Source organism: Silurus meridionalis, chromosome 3 (assembly GCF_014805685.1).
Source record: "Silurus meridionalis isolate SWU-2019-XX chromosome 3, ASM1480568v1, whole genome shotgun sequence".
In the NCBI taxonomy this organism is placed as follows: Eukaryota; Metazoa; Chordata; class Actinopteri; order Siluriformes; family Siluridae; genus Silurus; species Silurus meridionalis.
The window spans coordinates 11,188,108-11,211,240 of record NC_060886.1 but is presented as its reverse complement, the minus strand read 5'-3'; the positions used below and the strand labels follow the sequence as shown (position 1 = coordinate 11,211,240).

At 39.0% G+C, this 23,133-nt stretch overlaps 1 protein-coding gene across 3 annotated transcripts in view; it reads left to right on the top strand.

The window, feature by feature from the left end:
* dachd (dachshund d) overlaps positions 1-23,133 on the top strand; it is a 116,969-nt gene that overhangs the window by 62,833 nt on the left and 31,003 nt on the right. For 2 of the 3 annotated variants that reach the window (XM_046844987.1, XM_046844986.1), the window contains exons 3-6: positions 2,867-3,028; positions 19,113-19,178; positions 21,610-21,782; positions 22,138-22,273. In XM_046844987.1, coding sequence (XP_046700943.1) covers positions 2,867-3,028; positions 19,113-19,178; positions 21,610-21,782; positions 22,138-22,273 — 537 coding nt within the window. The remainder of the gene's footprint in view (positions 1-2,866; positions 3,029-19,112; positions 19,179-21,609; positions 21,783-22,137; positions 22,274-23,133) is intronic. The other variant, XM_046844988.1, reaches the window with a different exon arrangement.

Below are 23,133 nucleotides of genomic sequence, written 5' to 3'. Positions count from 1 at the left end.
GCTGCTGAGGAAGCAGGGCGGTGTACTAATGCCACATGCTCCATTTCTCCATGCCTGCGCATTAAGCCCACAGACGCACAACCACTAATGGCGCCATCAAGTCTTGTCAGTGAAATGTGACAGCTAAGCGATGATTAATTCACCGATTGTCCACATCCAAACAGGATGAATTGAACGATATGACAGGCGTTACCTGCCAAAGCACTGCACTTGTATTGGGATTTGTAGCAATTTAGGTATTGCGAACTGCATGTGAGAGGAATTTTTTATTTATTTTTTTATTTTTTTATAAAGCTAGTCACTAGTACTAATGTAAATATTGATGCAAAGAAATTTGTTAGATTTAAGTAGATTTTTGGAGCAACTCGTTCAGATCAATAGGGCCTTGACTATGAGCTTTCAATCCTATTTCACTTGTTCTTAAGCCAAAAAAAAAAAAATACACATCGGAGTGGTCAGAACATGGAAAAAGCTGTCAAATGTGACATGATGTTGCACAAAAGTAAGAGACAATTTGATATATATAAATAAATGATATATACAAAGAAGATGGCCAATACTGAAATGAACATCTAATCTACAAGGTGTCTAAAAAAATCATGAACAAATTAGAGCAAAACTATATATACTTCAATTTTGTATTTATCAGTGGCAGCACACATTCGCCCTTCTCGAGACCCTGTACAGCATTGCCAATGAATTGCTGAATGAGTAATTGTAATTGTAATTATGACACTAACAATGACCAATATATTTTCCACAGTGCAGTAACAATAACTATTATATTATTTTTGATTTTTGACGTTTTTGCAGTGTGCACACTACATACTAAATGAAGGTGTGTGTGTGCGTGTATGTGTGTGTGTGTGTGTGGTAAAAAAAAATTCCATTGTCACTTTAATAATTAAATTAATTGGCTGTGCTATCCTGTAAAGAAAACATGCAGAAGGATTATCCACTCGTCTTATAGCTCATTTTTATTTATAATTGTTATCCATAAAGGTTTGGCCCTAGGGTTGAGTACCATATTTTGATTTAGTCTTCTCTGAAGTCCTTTTGAAGAGAAGAAAAACATTTTTTTTGTCATATTTATATCATATTTACAAATTCAATATTGAGATAAAATGATTTTTTTTGTGTGTGTGTGTATTTCTTGTGAAAAACATGAGGTATTGAGGGGGAAATCTAATTGTCAGACAGTTATTTTACCTGGAATGAATTTTATTCCGTGCTCTAGCTAATATACCATTTAAGGGAAATGGATATAATTTCAGAATCACCCATAATACTTCTCAATTACACTAGAATTTGTAAGTTTGAATACTAACATGCACTGTTTCAGTATTACATCCTCAGTGTGCACTTTGAATACGCAGCGGTTGAACTAAACTGAACTGTTCAACCATTTCCAATTAAAACCATAAGAATTTTTTTCAAACACTGCTGATATAATATTGCACCAAATACTACTATAGCACTGAACACACATTCAGCAGTGTATTTACTGTATGTATGAAAATAGACATAGGTGACAGCGCTGAGCGAGCATTGCAGCTCGAACCTCTGCTTTGATTCATCCATTCACATTATTTCATTAATCTCAATTTTTGTGAATTCAAGGCTTATTTCACAGCTTTTTTCCCCTCTCTCTCTCTCTCTCTCTCTCTCTCTCTCTCTCCTCTCTCTCTCTCTCTCTCTCTCTCTCAGCCTATGAAAAAGTCGCTCAGGTGTATCGAAAATGACAAAAAGACAGTGAGCCAATTTGCTCTTTTTTTTCTCTTCTCCTGCACAGTGGTGTCTTTTTTAACCACATTAAACACAATGGAGCTCACTTATTACTAAAATGATAGATGGAAAATTAGAATGTCAATGTCCACCGTCTCATTCAGTTGCTGCATGAATGACAGTAGAGTGAGATGAAATTATTTGATGTACACTATAAGTGAAAAGGCTGCATTGATTATATTTTTTTTTGGGGGGTGGGGCAATTTCCATGCCAAAAAACTTTCACCTAAAATTTGTGTTTCGTGGTTTACAGTGATGCGCTTTTAAGCTTAAAAGTTATATGGAAATTGAAAAAGAGTTTGTTAAATACCGAACATTCAAAATCTTTTAATTATTTGCATTATCATAGTTAAACTTTACATCTAAAATTCAAAATAACATTAGGTGTGTGTTTGTGGTTGTGTGCAAGTGTGATTGGAAGCTTCTTCCGGATGCCGATTTGTTGCTTCCACTTTGTCATACATCTTCAACCTGTTTATTTACAAACAGAAATCATGGCAACATGTCACTTCTGAAATGTTATCCCGACTCCATCTGTCACCATCAAAGCACTGTGGCGTCTGCTCTGTATTTGGGGAGGCAGTGAGAGCGAGCGCGAGAGAAATCAGAGATGACGCAGACGACAGTCAGACTGCCGACTAAAAACATCCCGTCATTATGATGATCAGTTGTGTAAGAGAAAACTAACCGTGCTGATGAGGAAGCTAGAGTTATGCTTTACTTACAGCACAGCCAGCATGATCAACTGACATATTGGTAGTTTGAGCCTACACAGTGTCGAGGAGCTACAAAGTGATGTGTGTCATTGTCTCTACTTTTACCTGTAAGATCATCTGTCTTTATCATCACTGGAAGGTATCTGCGCCGTGCGATTTGTCAAGCGTTTTAAGACCACGGCATGCCATATTCCCATATTCAAGTCTGTTTAAATATTAACTACTCACTTACTCAGACGCCTTTGCTGACAAGAATGATTCCTCTTCACTCTCGCTAACCTCCACATGCAAACATCCGATAATCAGCATAGTTCCTTTTTTTTGCGTTTCATCAGCATTAAATAGTGTCTTGTCTTCCTTCACAGGTCTCACAGCCGCAGCTGCTGCTGCAGCCGCCGCAACCAACGCCGCCATCGCAGAGGCCATGAAGGTGAAGAAGATCAAGCTGGAGGTGATGAGCAGTTACCACGCCAACAGCACGCACCACGGCGCCGACTCCGACAACGGAGACTTGAGCTCCAGCGTGGGTAAGTCACACGCCATCTCTTATCTCTTCGAGGTTCAGAGATGTGTTGTCCCAAAATCAATTTTTAGTTTTAAACTGAAAGACTAGGCCCCTACTCTGAAAGTGTAAGACTGGCATGCAACAACTTTTAATAGTGAAATCTCAAAGCTAATGCTATATTTCCTTACAACAACATGCAGCTTTGAACAAGCATTACTTGTATTCAAACCCCATAATTACCAGGTAGAGCTCTTTTAAAAAAGCAACAAATTAAAAGCACTCATGAGCACTCAGCTAATAGCTATTAAGCAAGCCACTAATTCAATTTGGTGGAGAAAATTGCCTTTGAATGTCCCGTTTCAATTTAATAATTCTTTGTAGATACATTTAGATCCCTAGGTTTTTTTTTTTTTATGCAACATTACTTAAAGCCATTTCTTTGTGGAAATCACACTGCAGTGTGAAAAAAAAACACAAATCCATTACATATGATACCCTTAATCCCTGAGCTGAATTGCCCATGCGAGTTCCACCCTGAACATATCCGCCATGTGTTTAGGATTTCCCAGCTGCATTTGACACCATGTATTTGGCCCAAACAGGAAGCGTCCTAAGCAGATTTAACAAAAGAGAATGCATTGGCGTTGAGGTCATCAGTCCACAGCCAACAAAGCTAGGGCTTCGAGGTCACTGAAATAGAGATAAATGCGAATCGGAATAGGCAAGGCTGTGGCAATGAAGCTAATAAGAAACTGTTTTTATCTTTTTACAATTTAAATTGTAACCTTGAGCATGCCTGCTCCCAGAAGAATAATAATTCGGGGCCCAGCGTTGGCGGGGGGAAGTAGCAGGAGGAGAGAGGCATTAGTGACTGTGAGTAAAATATATGGCAGGGACGCCTCTCCAGCCCATCCACAATCAATTGGATTCTTTTACTTTAATATTTACTCGCAGCGATGAGATGCTAGTCTGCATGGTGATGAACAGTCTGCCTCTGGCGTTTGAAGGTGACCTGTCACCACGTATGGACAAATCTCTCGCTCGCAGAAAAGTAGAAAATAAATCATTAAAGGCAGGCAGGCCTCTCATTCCGGGATTTAAATCACCCTCAGATTTATGATTTGAATTAATACTTCGTTTGGTCAAAGAAACGGGGGCCGAGACAAATGATGTTGGGTACTGAAGCCATCCTAATATTGATTCCTGGATGTCTGTGCAATCTCTTGTTTATATCAAGCACTCTACTGTGACAGGGTGGCCAATAGGAGTCACCCGCATGATAAGAGTGGGGAAATATGGCTGCTTTTTATTCAGGCTACCAGGGAGGAGTTGCTGCTTCTTTCAGCTATTAATTGCCACATAAATTAGGTTTTTAAGTGAAATAGACAGTGTTTTCCATTCTTGTCTCCAAGTGCATTTTCTCACCCTACACAATCATTACTGCAATAAACCAGAAAGGTCATTTCACAAGCAGTAAGGGGGAAAAAAATGAAAAGAAACAACAGGACTGTACAAATGCACACTGTGCTGCTATCTGGTTTAAGAGCAGAGTGAATTTTGTGATATGTTTTTAGATCCTGAATTCCTAATATGTACTATTTTTCGAAGCAAATTATGCATCTGGAATGCAGGGCTCTTAATCATTTGTCAGATATAGCGATGACTACAGCAGTGGGGAACTTTGCTATGTTGGGAACAGTCAAGAGCAGGACATGATTTCATTCTCTTTATTAGAGCAGCTGTTCACATAACCTTTTTGGTGAAGCTATTTTACTTAGCCGTATTATACCAACTAACCTGAGACTCTTATTACTCTTTTCGATACTAAAAGCAGTGCAATGTGAAATATCTACAGCAATAATGATGATTGCAGAAACATTCAAAGCAGTGCAGTATTTAATTACTGAGTGCATACTGGTAGTATATCCTCCTATCCTATTGCCCGCCACTTAAAAAGGTTCCTTTCTGATGCAGATTTCCTGCATTGTCTGCATCTTGTCTGAGACACAGACAGGCCGAGGCAGAGTGTGAAGGACGTTCTGTTCTCCTCTGGACTTGCCCTGCCTGTGTTGTCTTTGTGTCGATGTAAATTGAACAGGCTAATGCCACCCCCTGCATTAAATATTCAATACGGTCGCCCTCTTCTTTGCATCGGTTTTACTAATTGTAACAAAAAAAGAGAGACAGCCCTTCTGAGTTAGAGCCAAACACACAAACATCCTGAGTGATCAGACTGAACGCTTGGCCCCCTTTGATTACTTCCTTGGTTCTTAAAACAGAGCTAGTGGTGTTGGTGTTGGTGCCTGTGCAGAGGGCGGTGGTGGATTGGGGGTTGGGGTTCCTCTCTTTTACAATACAGAATCCACCGTAGACTCGCAGGAAATGCCACAATTATGGATCACAAACCAAGCAAAACATGTGCGACATGCTGCCCGGGAGACAAATAAACAGTGATCCATTTCTGCCGGTTAAACTGACCTGAACCAGAACCGTCATCCACTGGAGAAATGCTGTCAGCTGCCTCCTAACAAACACCTACACAGCTGCTTTCAGTACATTTAATGTGTCTCTTTAAGTCTAAGAAATAGCAAATAAAATCATAGCCTGAGTATTTTGAAGCTGTGGGCTAAGGAAAGAGAAAAAAAGGAGGTGAGGAGAAAGCTGCTCCTGTGGCCACTGGGTGCCATTTTGCATCTGATTCCTTGCCACGACAACGTTAATGGACCTTAAATCCTCCCCATAATTAGATGGGGGAATTGTGTGTATCACCAACCAGATGATGCTGCCATAATGAAATAAGCAGTGCAAACTTAAAGGCTCGTGTGTGTATGAGTGTTTGTGTGCTTGAGTGTTTCTTTAGTTCAGCGAATTTAGCGAGTTAACGTGTTCAGGCCTGGCCCAGCCCTGGCACAAAGCTGTCAGGGGGCGCAATGGGACCCGGTGACAGGTGTGTGTGACAAAGACAGAATTAAAGACGAAGTGATGGGTGGGCCTCCCACCACCACCAGCCAGGTCAGGAGCGCTAATTCCACCTCACTCCTCTTGGCAGAGGAGGCCACGGCTCCAAAGATGGATCTGTAGCGGGACCACAGCTGTAAGCATGGAGGAGCTAATTGGTCCTTATCTTGCTGTCCCATTCATCTTCATTTTTTACCAATTACCCAGCATTATCTGTGTTCTCAGTTGGATATGGGAGTTAATCCTTTTTGCTTTAGCCGCTAGTGCGTCTTGCAAATTTCCGCTAGGAGAGGGGGTGAAGAAGTCATTTTTGGAAAGCCCCCCCCACACACACACACACGCACCAAAAAAAGGGAAACTTCTCATTATGGCATCTCATAAGGAATCAATAGGAAATGACATCATATGAAAGAGAGAGTGAGGAAAAAAAATCACTGAGGAGGATAAGCAATTATTGCCGTTATCATTCAAGCCCTTGTTTGCAAATGTAGCGGTACCATTGATTGAGCTGTTCCCATTGCTCTTGCCATTATTGACTTGTTAAAACCATATTTTTTTTTCTTCTCGTCAATGGTTTCAGATTTGCGGTCTCACCAATAACAGTGCTTAAAAGCTGCCATTAATTATTCATCTTCCTGGCAAATTGAAGTATTGCTCTACAGAGCCAAATTTTACAATTTGTGTGTTTGTGTGCACGACAACATCAAACAAAAAAGAGAGACAAGTACACAATTACAGTTTATGCACAGTGATATTGTAAAGGGTGCTGAAGTTGTTGTACATCTAGGTTTAAATGTGAATTATGAACAGGTAAAAGCCACATGTTGTCATTTTGTCAATGTATCACCATGTTAATAGTGAACTTTCTTCAGGATCTGGGATGATGTGTAATGAAAATGAATGCCAGCAAGGTATGAGAGAATGGCACATGTTAAAAAAGGAAGAAAGAAGAAAGAAACAAAAAAAAACACACTTCAATCTATTAATGCACCTATAGCCATCAATGATTGGAGGATCACGGTCCTGTGCATTCAGCCTGCCTGTACATTAAGCCCATGTTTAGCATATAAAGCATGTGCGTTCGATAGAGAACCTCTTAAAATAGCTTCCCGTAGAGGCTGGATTGAGTGAGCCATGCCTCCTGCTCTTTGATAGGGATCTGTTTGGTCACACACAGCACCAGCTGTCATCTCAGCCTCCACTGCTGTGATTTAATTAGTCTGTTTATGTCCTTTCTAATAATAAATTCTACACCGTGGAAGGACAAATCCAACCAGGATCTCTCTTTGTAATTTTTTCCCCCCTCCTTTCAGCTGGTGGCCTTGCACAGCTAAATGTGGCACATCATGTTGCAAACACTCTTTTAGTTTCTTTTCTCTCTCTCTCTCTCCTCTCGCTCTCTCTCTCTCATTTGACAAGGGCTGTTGAGAAAATGTCCACTCTGCAGCCAGTGGGTGAAAACATGTCTGCCGTTTCTCAGCCACCTCTTAGCCACATTAACACGGGGCCGAGGAAATGATTCACTCTGTCTTTACGTCACATGGCCACTTTGGCGCAATCATTAAGGCGAGATTCTCTTCAAAACGAGACTTTTTTTTTACCTATCCATGTTTACATTCCTCCGTTTTGTTTTGTCTGGGTGGAAGCATAAGTAAGAGCTGCACATCTGGGGTTTAGAGACACGCAGCCCAGGTTCAGCAAGAGATGAAGCTTCTCCTGGGCATTCGTCTTCTTTCTGCCTCTATTAGTGTGTTGTGCTCTTGGGAGGCAGGTGACAGATAAGTGGAAAGTGCCAGACATTTTAATAGAATTTCAGACGATAACTCAATAATCAAATCTATACAGTATATCTACATATCTATATATTAAAACCTGCACAAAATTTGGGGGGCTGCAAATATTTACTCAGAGACAGATCACAAAATCGGCAATGATGAAACATTATATTCTGTAATGACCCATCTTAAGCTGTGTCATTTCGGAGACAAGTCACAGCCCGTGCATTATTATTAGTACTGTAGCTAAGAGGCGCATGGTACATAAAGCACCATAATGCAAATATTTGTATCGCTGTCTCATCGGGTTACTTCACAACAGTGAAGACAAAAAAAAACAACAAAAAAAAAAAAAAACAAGTGACCAGTTTCCTTGTCAGCCCTTATCAGCATTAGAGCTCATTCTTCATTAATTGGATGAATTAATTTCAAGCCGCTGGATTCGGCGGTGTTTGCCTGTCCCTCTTTACTAATCTCTGTCAGGTTGAATTTATAAGTGGAATTGAGTGACCTTTGGAGGTAAAGATTGGAGTGAAGAGATCGGCGCAATTTGAAAAGACAATGTCACTTGGTGTAAATGTGATACGTGTAATAAATGACATTCAACCTTTCACAGATGATAAGGTTTTGCAGTCTGCAATGTGGAATATGTATGTGCTTTGGCTGCTTAAAAAACATATAATTTCTGATAGGTCAGCATTTAATTAGGTAGCCCAGAATGAGCACACGATCAGCATTAGTGGAGTTAGCATCACGCCACGATTGTGATGACAGGAAAGGTGCAGTTTCATAAAGCACAATGTGAATATTGAAACAATTATTACAATTAGAACAATCCTGGAATTACGACATGAGAAATGAACATGCAGGGATTGTTCATTGAGCTCATCTGTCATGCACAGAACACCATTAACCCCAGTTAGACGAGCGAATCTCTCCGTATGGCAAAACACATCACATATGTTGTACTCTTCTACATCTGTATGTGCTAAATGGTTCATACCACATCCCACTGTCACCTAGAAAAAGATGGGTTCACGTTTGTGTCTGGCTCTTTTCATGTCCTCTTTGAGTATATATATATATATATATATATATATATATATATATATATATATATATATATATATATAAAATCATTAGTTCAGATGTTCAGACACAGTCAAAAAGTAATGCTGTTTCAGTACAACTATTCGAATAAAAGATATATCAGATACCATCAGAAGGAATTTCACATCCCATCACATCAGAGTGTCTTTGGGTCAACATTTGACTCTGACCCAATAGCAGTCTGATGGGATGAGAATTTTATAATTAAAAGAGATGTGCAATGGTCAGCCTTGTCGCCTTCGAACCCCGTTCTCCTGACTTGGCAACCCTTCCACCTCGCTAAACATCCCAATGCTTTGTGATTGATAATGCCGCTCAGTATATTTAATTTTAGAGTCCGAGTCGAATGACAACTGCCTGCCATTGACTGAAAGCAATCTTTTTAAAAGGGATCCGTTGCTAAATATCAGATGGAGAGGCTTCTTCACTCTGCTTGGGTGTCATGGTCCCTTGAGAGGGAGGTTATTGATTGTTCTTGAATATATTGTGCTTTCAGTGGAAACAGCTGCTAGTAATGTCTCCCCCTGCCGCACTGCCTGCGGTTTATTGAGAATGATATGGGACAAATTTAAACTGAAACCAATTCGAATCCAGATTGGGCGTGCTTGCACTAATGTATCCTGAAGGCTCGTGTCTGGATATCTTTGATGTGGATAATTATGTTAAGCAGATCATGTTACAGCTCCACAGTTTTGTCCAGCACTGTAGATATGAGACACGGCTAGTTTCCGAACTAGAGATTTCTAGAAAACGAGAAAGTGCGCTAAAGTACGGCGAAGAGGTAGAGGTATGAAAGCTTCAGAGGGTGTATGGTTAGCATCATGTTGTCTATTAACGGCCAGTCTGCGTAACAGGTAGTGTTACTGGAATAAAAACAGTCCACCATATGCCAAAGACTGCTGCTGGCTTTTTATCCTTCTGCAGGAAAAAAATAAAAATAACGCACAACAATGCTGTCTGTCTCCTCTGTAATTCCTACCACATGTTTACTTTGATGGTTCTTGGGGGTGGCGGTGTAATTATGCTACCTCATCAAACCAGAGATGTTTTGTTGCCATTATTTTTTACACTCCCTTATCCTCACAAGTGCGTAATAGATGTTTTCTTTCTATTACCCTCTGTTTCTTATTAAGTCTCCTTACTTTAGATCAGTAATAGTAAATTTTGCATGGTGAAGCAGTTTCCCTATCTCTGTCAACATCTGAAATTTTCTCTTGGCTTTAGAAAAAAATATGGCTATCATGTATCATCTGTTGGCGGTTGTAAATTGCAACATGTGTTTGCAAGGATATTTTACAGGTATTTTTTCTGTTTGACTTTTTTTTCTTTTCTTTTGGTGTTTTTTTTTTCTTTTTTCAAGAGTCTCTCTCAACAGTGGGAGGCTGTGGGTGGCTACATCAAAGTGAAGTACCTTCTCCTCCGCAGCTCCTAATGAGTTACAAGGTTTAGCAGCCTTGTCTGGCTATGCCATCTGTGAATAAGAAAACAATCGATGGCTGTGCCAACATGCCGGGCTCTTCTCGGTCTCCAAAGGGATCTCTGCTTTTATTTCCAATAGCACCTTGTGTGCATCTTTGTTCTGCTGGGTTTAACAGCCCAAAAAGAAAAAATAGATCACAGCAAGAATTATTTTTTTACATTACACGCTATATTTTAATGGATGTTTGACGAGCAGGAAGCAGGTTTTTGTTTCGCAAAGAAACATCTGCACTGTTCCCACCTTGCTCCAATCCCTCAAAAAGTGCAGAGTGAACTCATGTGCACTAAGCCCCATCACACACCATGGAATAAAAATGGCTAATAAAGATGTTGCATTTTATATGAAGACCATTCATTCAGTCTTATCTACATTAGTGGGCAGTAGAAATGTCAGCTTCACGTTCAGCCTAAAATAAAAAAAAAAAGGTCTATTAGTTTGTGAGAACGATGAAAATAAATTGCATTTAAATATGTCAGTTCAAACGGCCGAGGATTTTGTTCGTTCAGATCTACAGAAAGTGTTTGCTCATACACAGGCATGTGTGACATATCGTTCCATCACAGTGCGCTCACAAACAAAGACAGATAGGCTGGAAACAAGTCATTTAATTAGTGCTGGAAGGCCCATCCCTGACTGCAGCAACCAATTATACATTCTACAGGCATCCACAGGTCCTATTTCATGGAAGGAAAGCAAATCTTCTCTGGCCCGGACTCATACAGTACATCTTTCTCCTTCCATTTAAGCGAAGGTAAATAGCAGAGACAGACAGCTTCATTAGACAGCTTCTGAGGAGCGGGGCAGGGGAGGATTGTCGCTTAAATAGTGGGCTTTTACTGCAGGGCTAACTGGCGACCTCGGATCAATTACAGCTGACATTATTGTTTGTTGTGAGCTCTTTCAGGACGGAGGAGGAGAAGCAGGGTGGACCCGAGCACAGAAGAAAATGTAATTTTCCTCCTTCTTTGCCTTCATTCCACAAACAATAAATCACTCAGTTGAAGAGATAATAAAGTGCCAACTAGGAACTGGTTTAATTTTTGTCAAGGGAAATCTCCCAGCTTCACCAGAATAATGCAGAAGAAAGAGCTCATGGCTACAGCGGTAGCAGGACTCTAATTTTCGCTATTGTGCTCATACATAGTACTGTTTCACAGCTGCTTTAATGATATAACCTGTACAGGTTCTATATAATATATAGTAGTTCTTGAGTAAAAGTCTTGGGATTGATCTGTTGTAGATACATTTTGTCTTGAGGGTCTATTTTGCTGTTTTCTGATGAAGTAGCAGTGTCAGTAAAAAAGAAAAAAAATCAAATTCCAATGATTTTTTTCTTATAAAAAGGGACAGGTTTGTATTTTATTAGATAATGGATAATATTAAGTAGATCATCGTGGCTTACTTCCAGAGAAGAGACATGTAGCAAGCTTTCCAAATGAACTAACTAACATTAAAAAATACTTCCCGACTTTTGTACAGTTAAAAATAGAAAAGTAAAAAAAAAAAAAAAAAAAAAAAGCAACGTCATTGCATTTAATTAGTTGATTTCATTTTTATTATTTTCATTGTTTTACTGTTTACTGTTTACAGCATGATACAGTCTAATAATTATAGTATTTTTGAAAGCATATTTAATCAAACATTTCAGAAATATGCCTTTGCTTTTGCACTGTATGAATAAAGTACTGGGAATTTTTCCAAGTTCTTCTTGAGAGGCTGCTTTCATATAAAGTGGCTTGAGATAATGGAGATAATATTCAAAGCTGCCATCAGGCCTAGTTGAAAGAATATGTAAGATCTATAAACTCCGCATTTTTCATCATTCTCTTTGATTATTTTTTTGGCAGAAGACAATATTCAGGGTTCGTTCAAATTAACTCTGAAAATGAAGCACAGCTGTAATATGAGAAGTGTTTGGCATGAGTCCCGTGTCACCCAAATGAAGATGGGTTCCCTTTTGAGTCTGGGTCCTCACAAGGTTTCTTTCTCATCTCATATCAGGGAGTTTTTCCTCATCGCCGTAGCCTCTGGCTTGCTCATTATGGATAAACTTTATGAATTTAAAATGTATGTTCTTAATCTATATATTTTTGCAAAGCTGCACTGTGAAAACGTTCATTGTACACAGTACTATACAAATAAAATAGAATAGAGTTGAATGTTTTAATATGTCTTCAAGCACATACGACTACTGGCCGCACAGGGTATAACAGATTATTCATTCAGAAATATTTGCATTAGTTAACTCAGAAAAGATATCAGATTTCAGATACATTCTGAAAATAATTAATTTATTCATTTGAGTGTAGGAAACATGGGTGCTAATTAATTCATCTGATCTTATGTTTATTATTAATGAAGATGCAAAAAACATCCAGAAGGTCTTTGGATGAACTCCACTAAGAAAAACAAAAAAACTCTAAAAGTTCAAGACAAAACTAAGAAAAGCTTATGGTATAAGAATTTAAGTGTAAATGTGTGTGTGTGTGTTTGTGTGTGTGTAAGTTTCAGGTTTTCTCTGGGTGTGTGAATGAAAGACAGGTGTGTATGATTACTAATCAGGTGTACATGAAGATAAGGGGTCATGTGATTGCTAAGTATTCTGCAAATTTGGAATAATAAGAAAACAAAGAGGGTTCCCTGGTGGTCTAGTGGGTAGGATTCGGCGCTCTCACTGCCGCGGCCCGGGTTCGATACCCGGTCAGGGAACCAAATCCAGCCATTAGGGTTGCACAAGCCAGTGCACTCTTAGTGCCGGTCCCAAGCCCAGATAAATGGGGAAGGTTGCGTTAGAAAGGGCATCCAGTGTAAAACATGTGACGAATCGAACATGCGGATCACGAATATGGATGATCCGCTCTGGCGACCCCTAAAGGGAGAAGCCGAAAGAAGAAAAATTGCTTGTTAGAAGAGCACATGGTTTTCTGGGTATATATTACTATTATGATTTGATTATGTAATTATTTATGTTCTATGTTGTCTGGTTTTTTTTGTTGTTGTTGTTTGTTTTTTGCTCTTTAAATAGTTTATAGAGTACAAATTTACATGAAATTATATGGACAAAAGTTTGAGCACACTTGACCATAAGATGTATATCTGTATATATGTGCTGTTTGAACATGTTTCCAATTTAGTCCTCATTTGCTCTTATTATATCCTCCACTCTTCTGGGAAGATGTTTCACTAGATTTTGGAGTGTGCAAATAGAGATTTGTGCTCACAAGGGTGCTAGTGAAGTCAGGCACCGATATATAGGTTAAGATGGCCTGGGGTACAGTCAGCATTTTAATTTTGCTTATATGTGTTCAATAGGGTTGAGGTCAGAAATCTTTAGCAGACCACTTATTGCTAGAAAAATCAGATGTCCCAATACTTTTGTCAAAATACTTTTCCCTATTGTGCATAAAGTATGTACACACTGTTGTCAAGTGATGGATAAAAAAAAAAGCTGAGAATAAATAAAACCTGTTTTGCACAGCATACACATTTCTTCCATCCTTTTATTTTTTCTCATTACATATTTATAATACAACCACAATTACAAAAAGTTGGGGAAAAATATCAAATGCAAAAAAAATAAATAAATAAAAATTGCAATTATTTGCAACCCTCATAAAACTTATATTTCATTCACAATGGAACATAGAAAATATATCAAATGTTTAAACTAAAAAAATAAAAATAAAAGTTGGGTCCGGGTTGTGTTTACTACAGTAGCATCCCCTCTTATTATAACAACAGTTTGTGTACATCTGGGAAACCAGTGGTAGAGAGTAACAAAGAAAATGTAATTCGTTACTGTACGCAAGTTGTTTTTTGTGTATTTGTATTTTACTTAAGTATTTCTGTTTAGGGAGACTTTAACTTAAACTTCACTACATTTCAAAGTGAAACATTTTACTTTTTACTCAACCACATTTAGCAAATAAAATGTTTTTTATTTGAGTGGATAAAAACTTAACTGGTCAAACCACCAATCAGGGTCGAGCGAGCGCTTTGTTTTAAAATTGTTTTGATTGCTGCTTGGCAGTGGTGGATTTAGGCATCATGGGCAGCCGACGAGGGATGCATCTTGCCGGTTAGGCGGCACGGGGCGTCCACACACAAAAATTTATAAATCGAGTTGGGTGATGTCACAGCAGTAGGGAGAACTGAACCCAAATTAAAATTATGGATGACAAAAAAAGGTCTAAACTTCAGCCCAATTCAGATAAAACGAGGAAAGAAGTAGCGGGAAACGTGCAAAAGATAAAGGTGTGTATGCATCTTTATCATCTTGTTTTGAGGATTGTATTGCAGTGGTGGGCCGTGAATTTGAAACCTGGGCCTTCAGTGGGTACTTACCTGACTTAATCCACCTTTTAATACCACCATGTCGCAATTATAGAAACCATCAATACAATACAAAAACGAAATATAACAATGCGTGGCATTACAGAGAGAGAGGCATTTCACATATGGAGGGTGAATACCATTTTACTAAAGCAAGAAACCCAGTTAAGACTCCAAACCTCTACACTACCACCCCAACTGTGCCACCTACATCATCTGGAGCAGTTCAGAATCAAAATTTGTCTAATAACATGACAAAAACATAAAAAATATAAATAAAATACAACCTACTCACCAGAGCTACATAGTCATAATTTGCACCGCTCCTCGGAGGCTGTAATCCAGTGGTACCACTCGTATTCACTCGTCTGGAAGTGGAGAACAAGCCCTTTCCTGGGCTGAGACAAGCTAGCTAGCTTCGGGGTTGGCCGACCTCACGAAGTCTAGCTTTTCTTAAAATGGATTTTTAAGTATGTCTGAGACCAAATACATTTTTCTTTCTTCATAGGCGTAAAAAAGTCTAACTCAGATGTGGGCAGAGCTACACACGTGTTTTGCCAGTCAAACTTTTTGTAACAGTTTCCCCTCAGACCAACCAATCAGAGGACGAAAAAATGCTGACGCTATTCTGTGCCAGCTAGCTCTGAGGTGAATATGAAATCTGATTGGTTCAAGAAACAGACCTGTTGCTAATATTCTCTATGGCCAAAGAACCAGCTGTATTAACTTTGCAGGCCCTGAGCAGATTAGATAGACATGGCAGCACATAGATGCTGAAATCTGATTGGACAAAAAATCTAACATCCACATACACGTACTGGAAGCATGAAGAGAATGAACTGTTGGGAATAAAATAATAAAATTTTAATGGAACAAATATTAGAATTTAGGTTGTAAATTTAGGTCAGTGCTTCTAAAAGTGTTTAGGCCAGCAGAGAAGGCTTTGCTGGCCCTGATCGCCCACCACTAAGTATTGGTAATGCATTTAATGAAATAAGCAAATAACTGTATATCATTTAGGTTATTTTGTGTTGCCTGCTGTGCTTTTACTCATAGAGCAACACTATTTTTTTTAGCTTACATAATATTATCATTTATTGTTTGAAGTTTATCATAATGTGTGTAGCAACAAATCAATTAAATCCTAACTAGCCTAGTTGGATTGTAGTTAAACTCGAAATGATTGATTTGGTTACCTTTAAATGAGGTGACGTCATAAAAGTTTTCTGTGATTGTACTGAATTGGTCTTGAATTGAGTTCAGAAAGGGGAATCTCCAGTGCAGATTAAAAGGCTAATTTACAAGACATAGTATATTACAAGGATATAGATGTTGCATGTATCGTATGGCTACAGTTAGCCAATGAGTTGTTTGGTTCTTGGTTCTGAGAGTTTGATAAATTGTGCACAATGACCTGTGAATTTAATTGTGTAATAAATGCATTTTGGATGATTTTTATACATGAAAGTGAGATTTTAGAAATGTCTCCAAATGTGTGGACTGCTCTGAGAACATGTTCTTACTCTTCCAGTGACTGTAGCTAAAGCAGATAGGAGCTTTTAAAGCTGAAACTAATCAACGGGGGAGACGTTGGTTCATGGCGTGGTTCACCCAGGGTGTCATTCAAGCTAGAACCACCATCAGTGGTATCTACTTAGCACGAACATACAGTTCAGCATCAGTTCAACATTAAGCAGAACATTTTAACAGGAATAAATGATGAAAGAATCTCCTGACACCGAACTTGCCACTTATTTGTGCGATCATTTTAAAGTCGTTGAAAATAAGGTTTTGGGCTCATGATAATTTTAATAGATATTAATCAGTGTTTGTCTCATTAATATCATTCTATTAATAGATTGATAGAAACTGAGTTGATTAAACAAAAAGTCTTGTGATAAAAATGTGAAGGCATTATGGCCATAATAAATTATAACACTTGGATACTTAAGTACATTTGAAGACAAATACTTTTGTACTTTTATCAAGTGAAAGTTTAAAGGTAACACTTTCTGTAATTTCTGGACTATTAAGCGCACCCAAATATAAGCCGCACCCACTGAATTTTACAAAGATTTTTATTTTGAACATAAATAAGCCGCACCTGTCTACACTGAAACTAATGAACTTTACACAGTCTTTAACGAAAGACAGTGTCTGTTACACGGTGTAACGGGTGAAATATGTTGTGGCTCCTTTAAGAGCAGAGTTGCGTTTTGGGAATAGCCTGCCGCCACATTTCTCCGCTATTACTGCATGTGTGCAAGGCCGAGGAATATGTCCTTATTATTTTCTGAAGTTTCTTTGACTAACCCGTAACGCTGTTGCCAAGAAAAATAAAAAAGCATGAGTTTTGGAAACCTGTCTGTGCTTATATGATTTCTGTTGCAACTGGAGTTAGCGAGCTCTCCCTTCACCCAGACTCAACGCGTTACAACGGCTTGTATCTAAACAGTAGCCTACCAAGAAAGTCATTGTTCACTGTCTTCCTCCTTCCTTTCACAACAATTTCTCTTGAGAGTTTATCTTTTGGCATCGTCGTACGTTTAAAAATCACCATCGGTGAAGTTTTTCTCCCGATGCTGTGCAGCTCAGAACACAGGTGAAGTGCGTTCGTCAATTTTATTGGTTAAATGTTATGGGGCTCAGTTTTTTGGCTTAAAGTTTGTGAAACCAGGAAAAACTCAGGAAAAATCCATAAATTAGCCGCTTCGTTGTTTAAGCTGCGGGGTTCAAAGCGTGGGAAAAAATAGCTTATAGTCCGGAAAATACGGTACTTTTAATACGAGTAATCTTTTACCTACTGTATCTCTACTTTTATTTAAGCACATGCTTTATGTACTTTGTTTACCACTGCTGGAAACTGAGGTTTTGAGCTGCTCTACAATTCCCAATATTTTTCATTTTATGATGCACCAAATGTTTTCAAATGGTAAAAGGTCTGGACTGCAGGCGAATCGGTTCAGCACCAAGACTCTTCTACTATGAAGCCATGCTATTGTAATATTATAATTATAGCAGTTTAGCATGTTCCTAAAAAAGATATTGTCTGAATGGAAGCATATGTTGCTCTAAAATGTGTCTACCTTTCAGCATTGATGATGCCTTTCCAAACATGCAAGCTGCCCATTCTATAGGCAAAAATGCACCCTATACCATCAGGGATACAGGCTTTTAAACTTAGCACTGAGAATAAGCCGTACGGTCCCTCTCTTTAGTCCGGAGGTTGCGGCATCCATGGTTTCCAAAAAGAATTTCAAATTTTGATTAATCTAAACACAACAATTTTTAACTTTGCCTCAGTCCATTTTAAATTAAGTTTGGCAGATAGAATGGCGGCTTTTCAAGATCATGTTCACATATGGCTTCCTCTTTGCATAATAGAGCTTTAACCAACATTTGTGGAAGACACGAAAAACTGTTCACAGACAATGATTTTTGACGTTTTTAAAACCCATGCAGTGATTTCCATTAAAAAATGCGAGGCCCGAAGATCATGTGTGTCCAATATAAATTTCTCCAGATTCTTGGAATCTTTTGATGATGATTATGTATTATAGATTGAGATATTCAAAGTCTTCACAATTTAATGTTGAGAAACATTTTTCGGAAATTGTTTCACAGTTTTTGCAGATTGGGGAACCTCTGTCAATATTTACTTCTAAGAGACTCTACCTGATACCCTATCATGTTTTCTGACCTGTTGCCAGTTACCCGTAGGTGGAAGTGGTAGCTTAGTGGATAAGATATTAGGCCTTTGATCAGAATGTTATAGGTTCAAATCCCAGCCCTACCAAGCTGCCACTGCAGGGCCCTTGAGCAAGGCCCTTAAGCCTTAATTGCTCAGCTGTATAACTGTAGGTCTTTCTGAATAAGGATACTTATAGCCTACTAAATGACATAAATGTAATTAGTTGCAAAACGTTTCTCCAGCAGTTTTTCATTTATAGTACATTTACTCAGTTTAAACATTTGCATGTTTTCTGTGTTCTATTGTGAATAAAATATGGGCTCATGAGAAGTGCAAATCATTGCATTCTGTTTTCATTTAAATTTTATATTTTTCCCAGCTTTTTTCAAAATGGGATTGTAGATGATTTAGTTACACAGCCTTCTTTCATTTCTAAGGTCAGGCTGTTATGTTGGATGTTGTATCCATTATGATTTATGAAATATATATACAAAAACTATTTTCAAACAGCTCTGTAAATTACTATAACAGCCTTTTGACTGTTACTGGTCTGTTGGCAGTATTTTTCTCACTTTATTTACTCCTGCTGCTTGTTAATTTTTTATATTTTTTTTTGTAACAAAAATGCTTTAATTAGTAGGAAGTTAGACAATTATAAAAAATTCATTCGTTTTAAGAAACAGAAGTATTCTATCCATCAGTGTACACAAATACTTGTGATTATTTGCTTGCTTGTCTTACTGCAACGCTCTTTATTTAGGAATTACTCAGTCCTCTCTCCATCGCCTACAGCTGGTTCAGAACGCTGCAGCACGGCTTTTTACAGGTACCAGTAAGCGTGCACACATCACCCCGGTCCTTTCCTCTCTCCACTGGATTCTGGTACAGTACAGAATTCAATATAAAATCTTATTATTTGTTTTTCAATCTCTTTCTGGCATGGCCCCAGCCTATTTAAATGAACCTTTATCTGCGCACTCATGGCCAGACCCTGAGGTCCTCTAGTCATGTCTAGGACAAGATATAAATTGTGGGGTGACCGCACCTTCTCAGTGGCAGCTCCTAAGCTTTGGAATTTCCTTCCTTACTTCTAAAAGGGAATGCTCTACCTTTAAAGCTAAACTAAAGGCATACTTATGAACCAAAGCCTTTGTTTTGTAGTAAAGAGAGCGCTTAGTCTTCTGCTTCTTAACATTTATACAAATTTTTATACATTTTGTACAAACATTTATGCTAATTTTTAGTTCCTACTATTTACTTTTATTTTCTTCTGATATTGCTATATCATTACTTACATGCTAACTCTAATTTTATTACTATTATTTGCACATTGTATTTTGCACTTTGTTCAGCACCTAGGTTCTACATGGTAGTTGTTAGGTGCCATATAAATAAAGATTTAATTAAATTGTCAGCTTGAAGGTTTTGCAGAAACTGCTCTTAGTTTGTTTGGAGTCGTTCCTGTGCTTCCAATATGACATAATGGCTGAAACATCACTTAGGTACATGAAAGGAAGTAGAAGAAGGGGTAGATTAGGTGCTGGAGGACGCTTCGCTACTGTATAACCAAGCCACAGTCACTTAAGGACTACATTCAGTGTAACTTGGTTGTTATTCATTGCAGGGAGCTAAAGGGCAATTTAAATAACAAAGGCATAGTTATACACACAGACACAGACAAGTTTTATATACGTGGATCTGCTGAAATCCAGATCTTGCTTTAGAATCACACTGCTCCATCTGGCTCTCAGCAAACTCTGAAAGGTGGATATTTGCATGAACAGCTCGCTTGGTTTGTTTGGATGTGGCAGCACAAGTATCCGGCGATCTAAGTATCCTGCCCTGCGTTTTAATTGAGTCTGGTCTTAGGAATGGTAATTGATTCACACTCAGCACTTGAAGAGAATCGCCTTTACATGCTACTGCTTGGCTTCTCCGTCTTTAATCCTCTTTTTCTTTCTAATGTTAGGAAATTTGTTTTGCTAGTGAATCCGCTGGCCATCTTTTCTTATGGAAATCAGTGGCTTTTCCAAGGAAAGCAATGACAGTGAAGAGAAGAGAAGTGCATTTTATTTAGTCATTTCTTCTCAATTGCTCCAGCTGAAGGCTTCCTCATGTAGATCCACGCTCTCACACTTTGGACACTGATATTTTGTATAAAAGCAGTGCGGCCTTGTTTGGTGTATTGTCCCCTTGCGGTTTTGTCCCTTTTACCTTGAGCCAAGTAACAGAGCTGTGTGTGTGTGTGTGTGTGTGTGTGTGTGTGTGTGTGTGTGTGTGTGTGAGAGAGAGAGAGAGAGAGAAAAGAGGATGAGGCACAGTCAATTCCACAGGAGACGATGAAGTTTTCTTTTCAAGCACTTGAGCGGAGCCTTTGAATGCTGAAGACCAAAAAATATCCACGTTACTTTTGATCTGCCAGTTCAAAGACAGGAGAGACAGTGAGTAGGTCCTCAGTTCAGGGACACACACCAGGCTGTGACCTTATTTGTGTGCGTGTCCTTTGAAACTGGGGGACAGTTTCGCTTCCACCTATTTAATCCCAGACATGAATGTTGCACACTGACTTCCAGTTATATGGAACTGAACACAACTTCAAATGTCATCCTGTCTTTTTACTGGAAATCAAGGAATGTCTAGCATTTAGTTAATATAAGGCTTCAAGTAATAGTGTTTGTGTGTGGGATGGGTGTGTGTAAATGCCTGCATGTGTGGTCTCTGGCTCCTATATATTTTTAATTAGCACTGTTTTAGCTAGTTATTGCAGTAATGACTTTCAGGTCCGCCTGCATTTGCAGAGACACAGCACTTTAAATGAATTTGCTATTAATAGTGCAACATTAATTTCCATAATTTTACATCTCTCCGTGCAGACCTTAATTGTAATACATTGAAGACTTTTATCGTCTCTGTTATCATTACCACGACTATTATTGCGGTACAATCAGTGTAATTCTATGTTTTATTAACATTGACGGTAAAATATTTATCCTAGCTGCTAATGAAGACAATGGTTTGAAAACATACTACAGGGGAAGATTACAGTGTTGAATTTTGCACAAAGTGGTTATTCTAACGACGAACATTTGGTTTGTCAGCAGCAGCCACATGGCAGAATGGCAAATAAGATGCTAACTTCTGTTCCATGCTGAGCGCTCGTTCTCTTTTCATTTAACCAGTATTTACTCAACTTTAATGCCAAAATAATGAGTCCTTTAAATGCGTGTTTAATTATGCCCGTTTCTGCCCTCTCTCAGGTTTGGAACTGCCGTTCATGATGATGCCCCACCCCCTGATCCCTGTCAGCCTGCCTCCTGCGTCAGTCACCATGGCAATGAGTCAGATGAACCACCTCAGCACCATCGCCAATATGGCCGCCGCAGCGCAGGGACAGAGTGCCCCTTCCAGAATGGTGACATCAGTGATTAAGGTAACACACGGTGCCGCTGGCTCTTTGCCTTGCGCACATTTTCTCATCAGTTGTATTGGAGGATGGGGCTCCGCTGCATGATTGCATGATCCCATAATAGCCTCGGATAGACGAGAAGGGAGGGGACAGACAGAGGGATGGGGGAGAAGAAAAAATGGAGGATCGCAGCATTAAAAGCCTGTGCTCTGTGCCGTTAGAGTAGCGCCTTGACAGTCGCTGTAGCAGCAAGTGTCGGCACGAGAAGCTGTTTTCAGAGCTGTTGGCTGCCAGCTGGGTGTAGTATAATAGCTGTGGATGTGTGTGTTTGTGTGTGTCTGGAATTGTGTGCGTGCATGTATGTGTGTGTGTGTCGCAGGAGCGGGTGCCTGACAGTCCTTCCCCTGCTCCCTCTCTGGAAGATGGTAGGAGGCCGGGAAGCCGGCCCTCATCCCAGCGCAGCAGCAGCGTCTCCAGCTCACCCGCACACACCGAGAGCTCCTCCGACAGAATGCGTATGTCTACTCCGTCTCTCACTCTCTTTTGCTCCCTCCCACTTCTGCTCTGCTGTCCTCTAATACTCTTTTCTCTGCACACAGCCGCATATTAAGAGTCTGCACTTGAGCTAAAAATGCACATTGTTACGAGAGATGTGTGTCCCTCTTCTCATTCCTCTAGTTTTTAGCAGATGAGAGACCTATATATATATATATATATATATATATATATATATATATATATAATGTTTCCTTCATATTGTGTCCTCATATACTTCCTTGTTAAGTCCTGTACTGTGTTGGTTCTCCAGTGACGCATATGTGATCACTATACTGTTCAGCCATATGTATATACTCATTATCAGTTCTCAGTAAAATGGTAAACAGCACTAGCAAATATATCCACTATGAAATTCCATCATTTGCAAAAGAAATGTTTTATGAAAACAAAATACCCCAAAATACACAATCTTGTCCTTTCCTTATAGTCCTTTCACTAAGTCTCAAACAGAAGCCGCACACTCCTATCTCCTAATTGGAATACCGTATCAATAGACCCATATCTCATCTCCATCAAGTGTACATTAACGATAAGGAAAGTTTTTTGGACACGGTGTCTGTATTTAAATAATCTTTATTTAGCTGTATCAAGCTGAGAAGTCATTTGCATGTGCTGTCACACAAGCATTTGAGTTTTTTCCCCTCCTAATCTATAGTAGAACTCCCACTCCATCTTTGGTGTTAAGTGTCATCTTGTCCTTCACCAACACAAATCCAAATTATTCATTCTACTTGTTTTTTTTTTTTTTCCCTCGTTTTCACACATTCAGAAACCAATCACCACTGCATTTTAAAAACAGTGGTGACGGATCCACTTG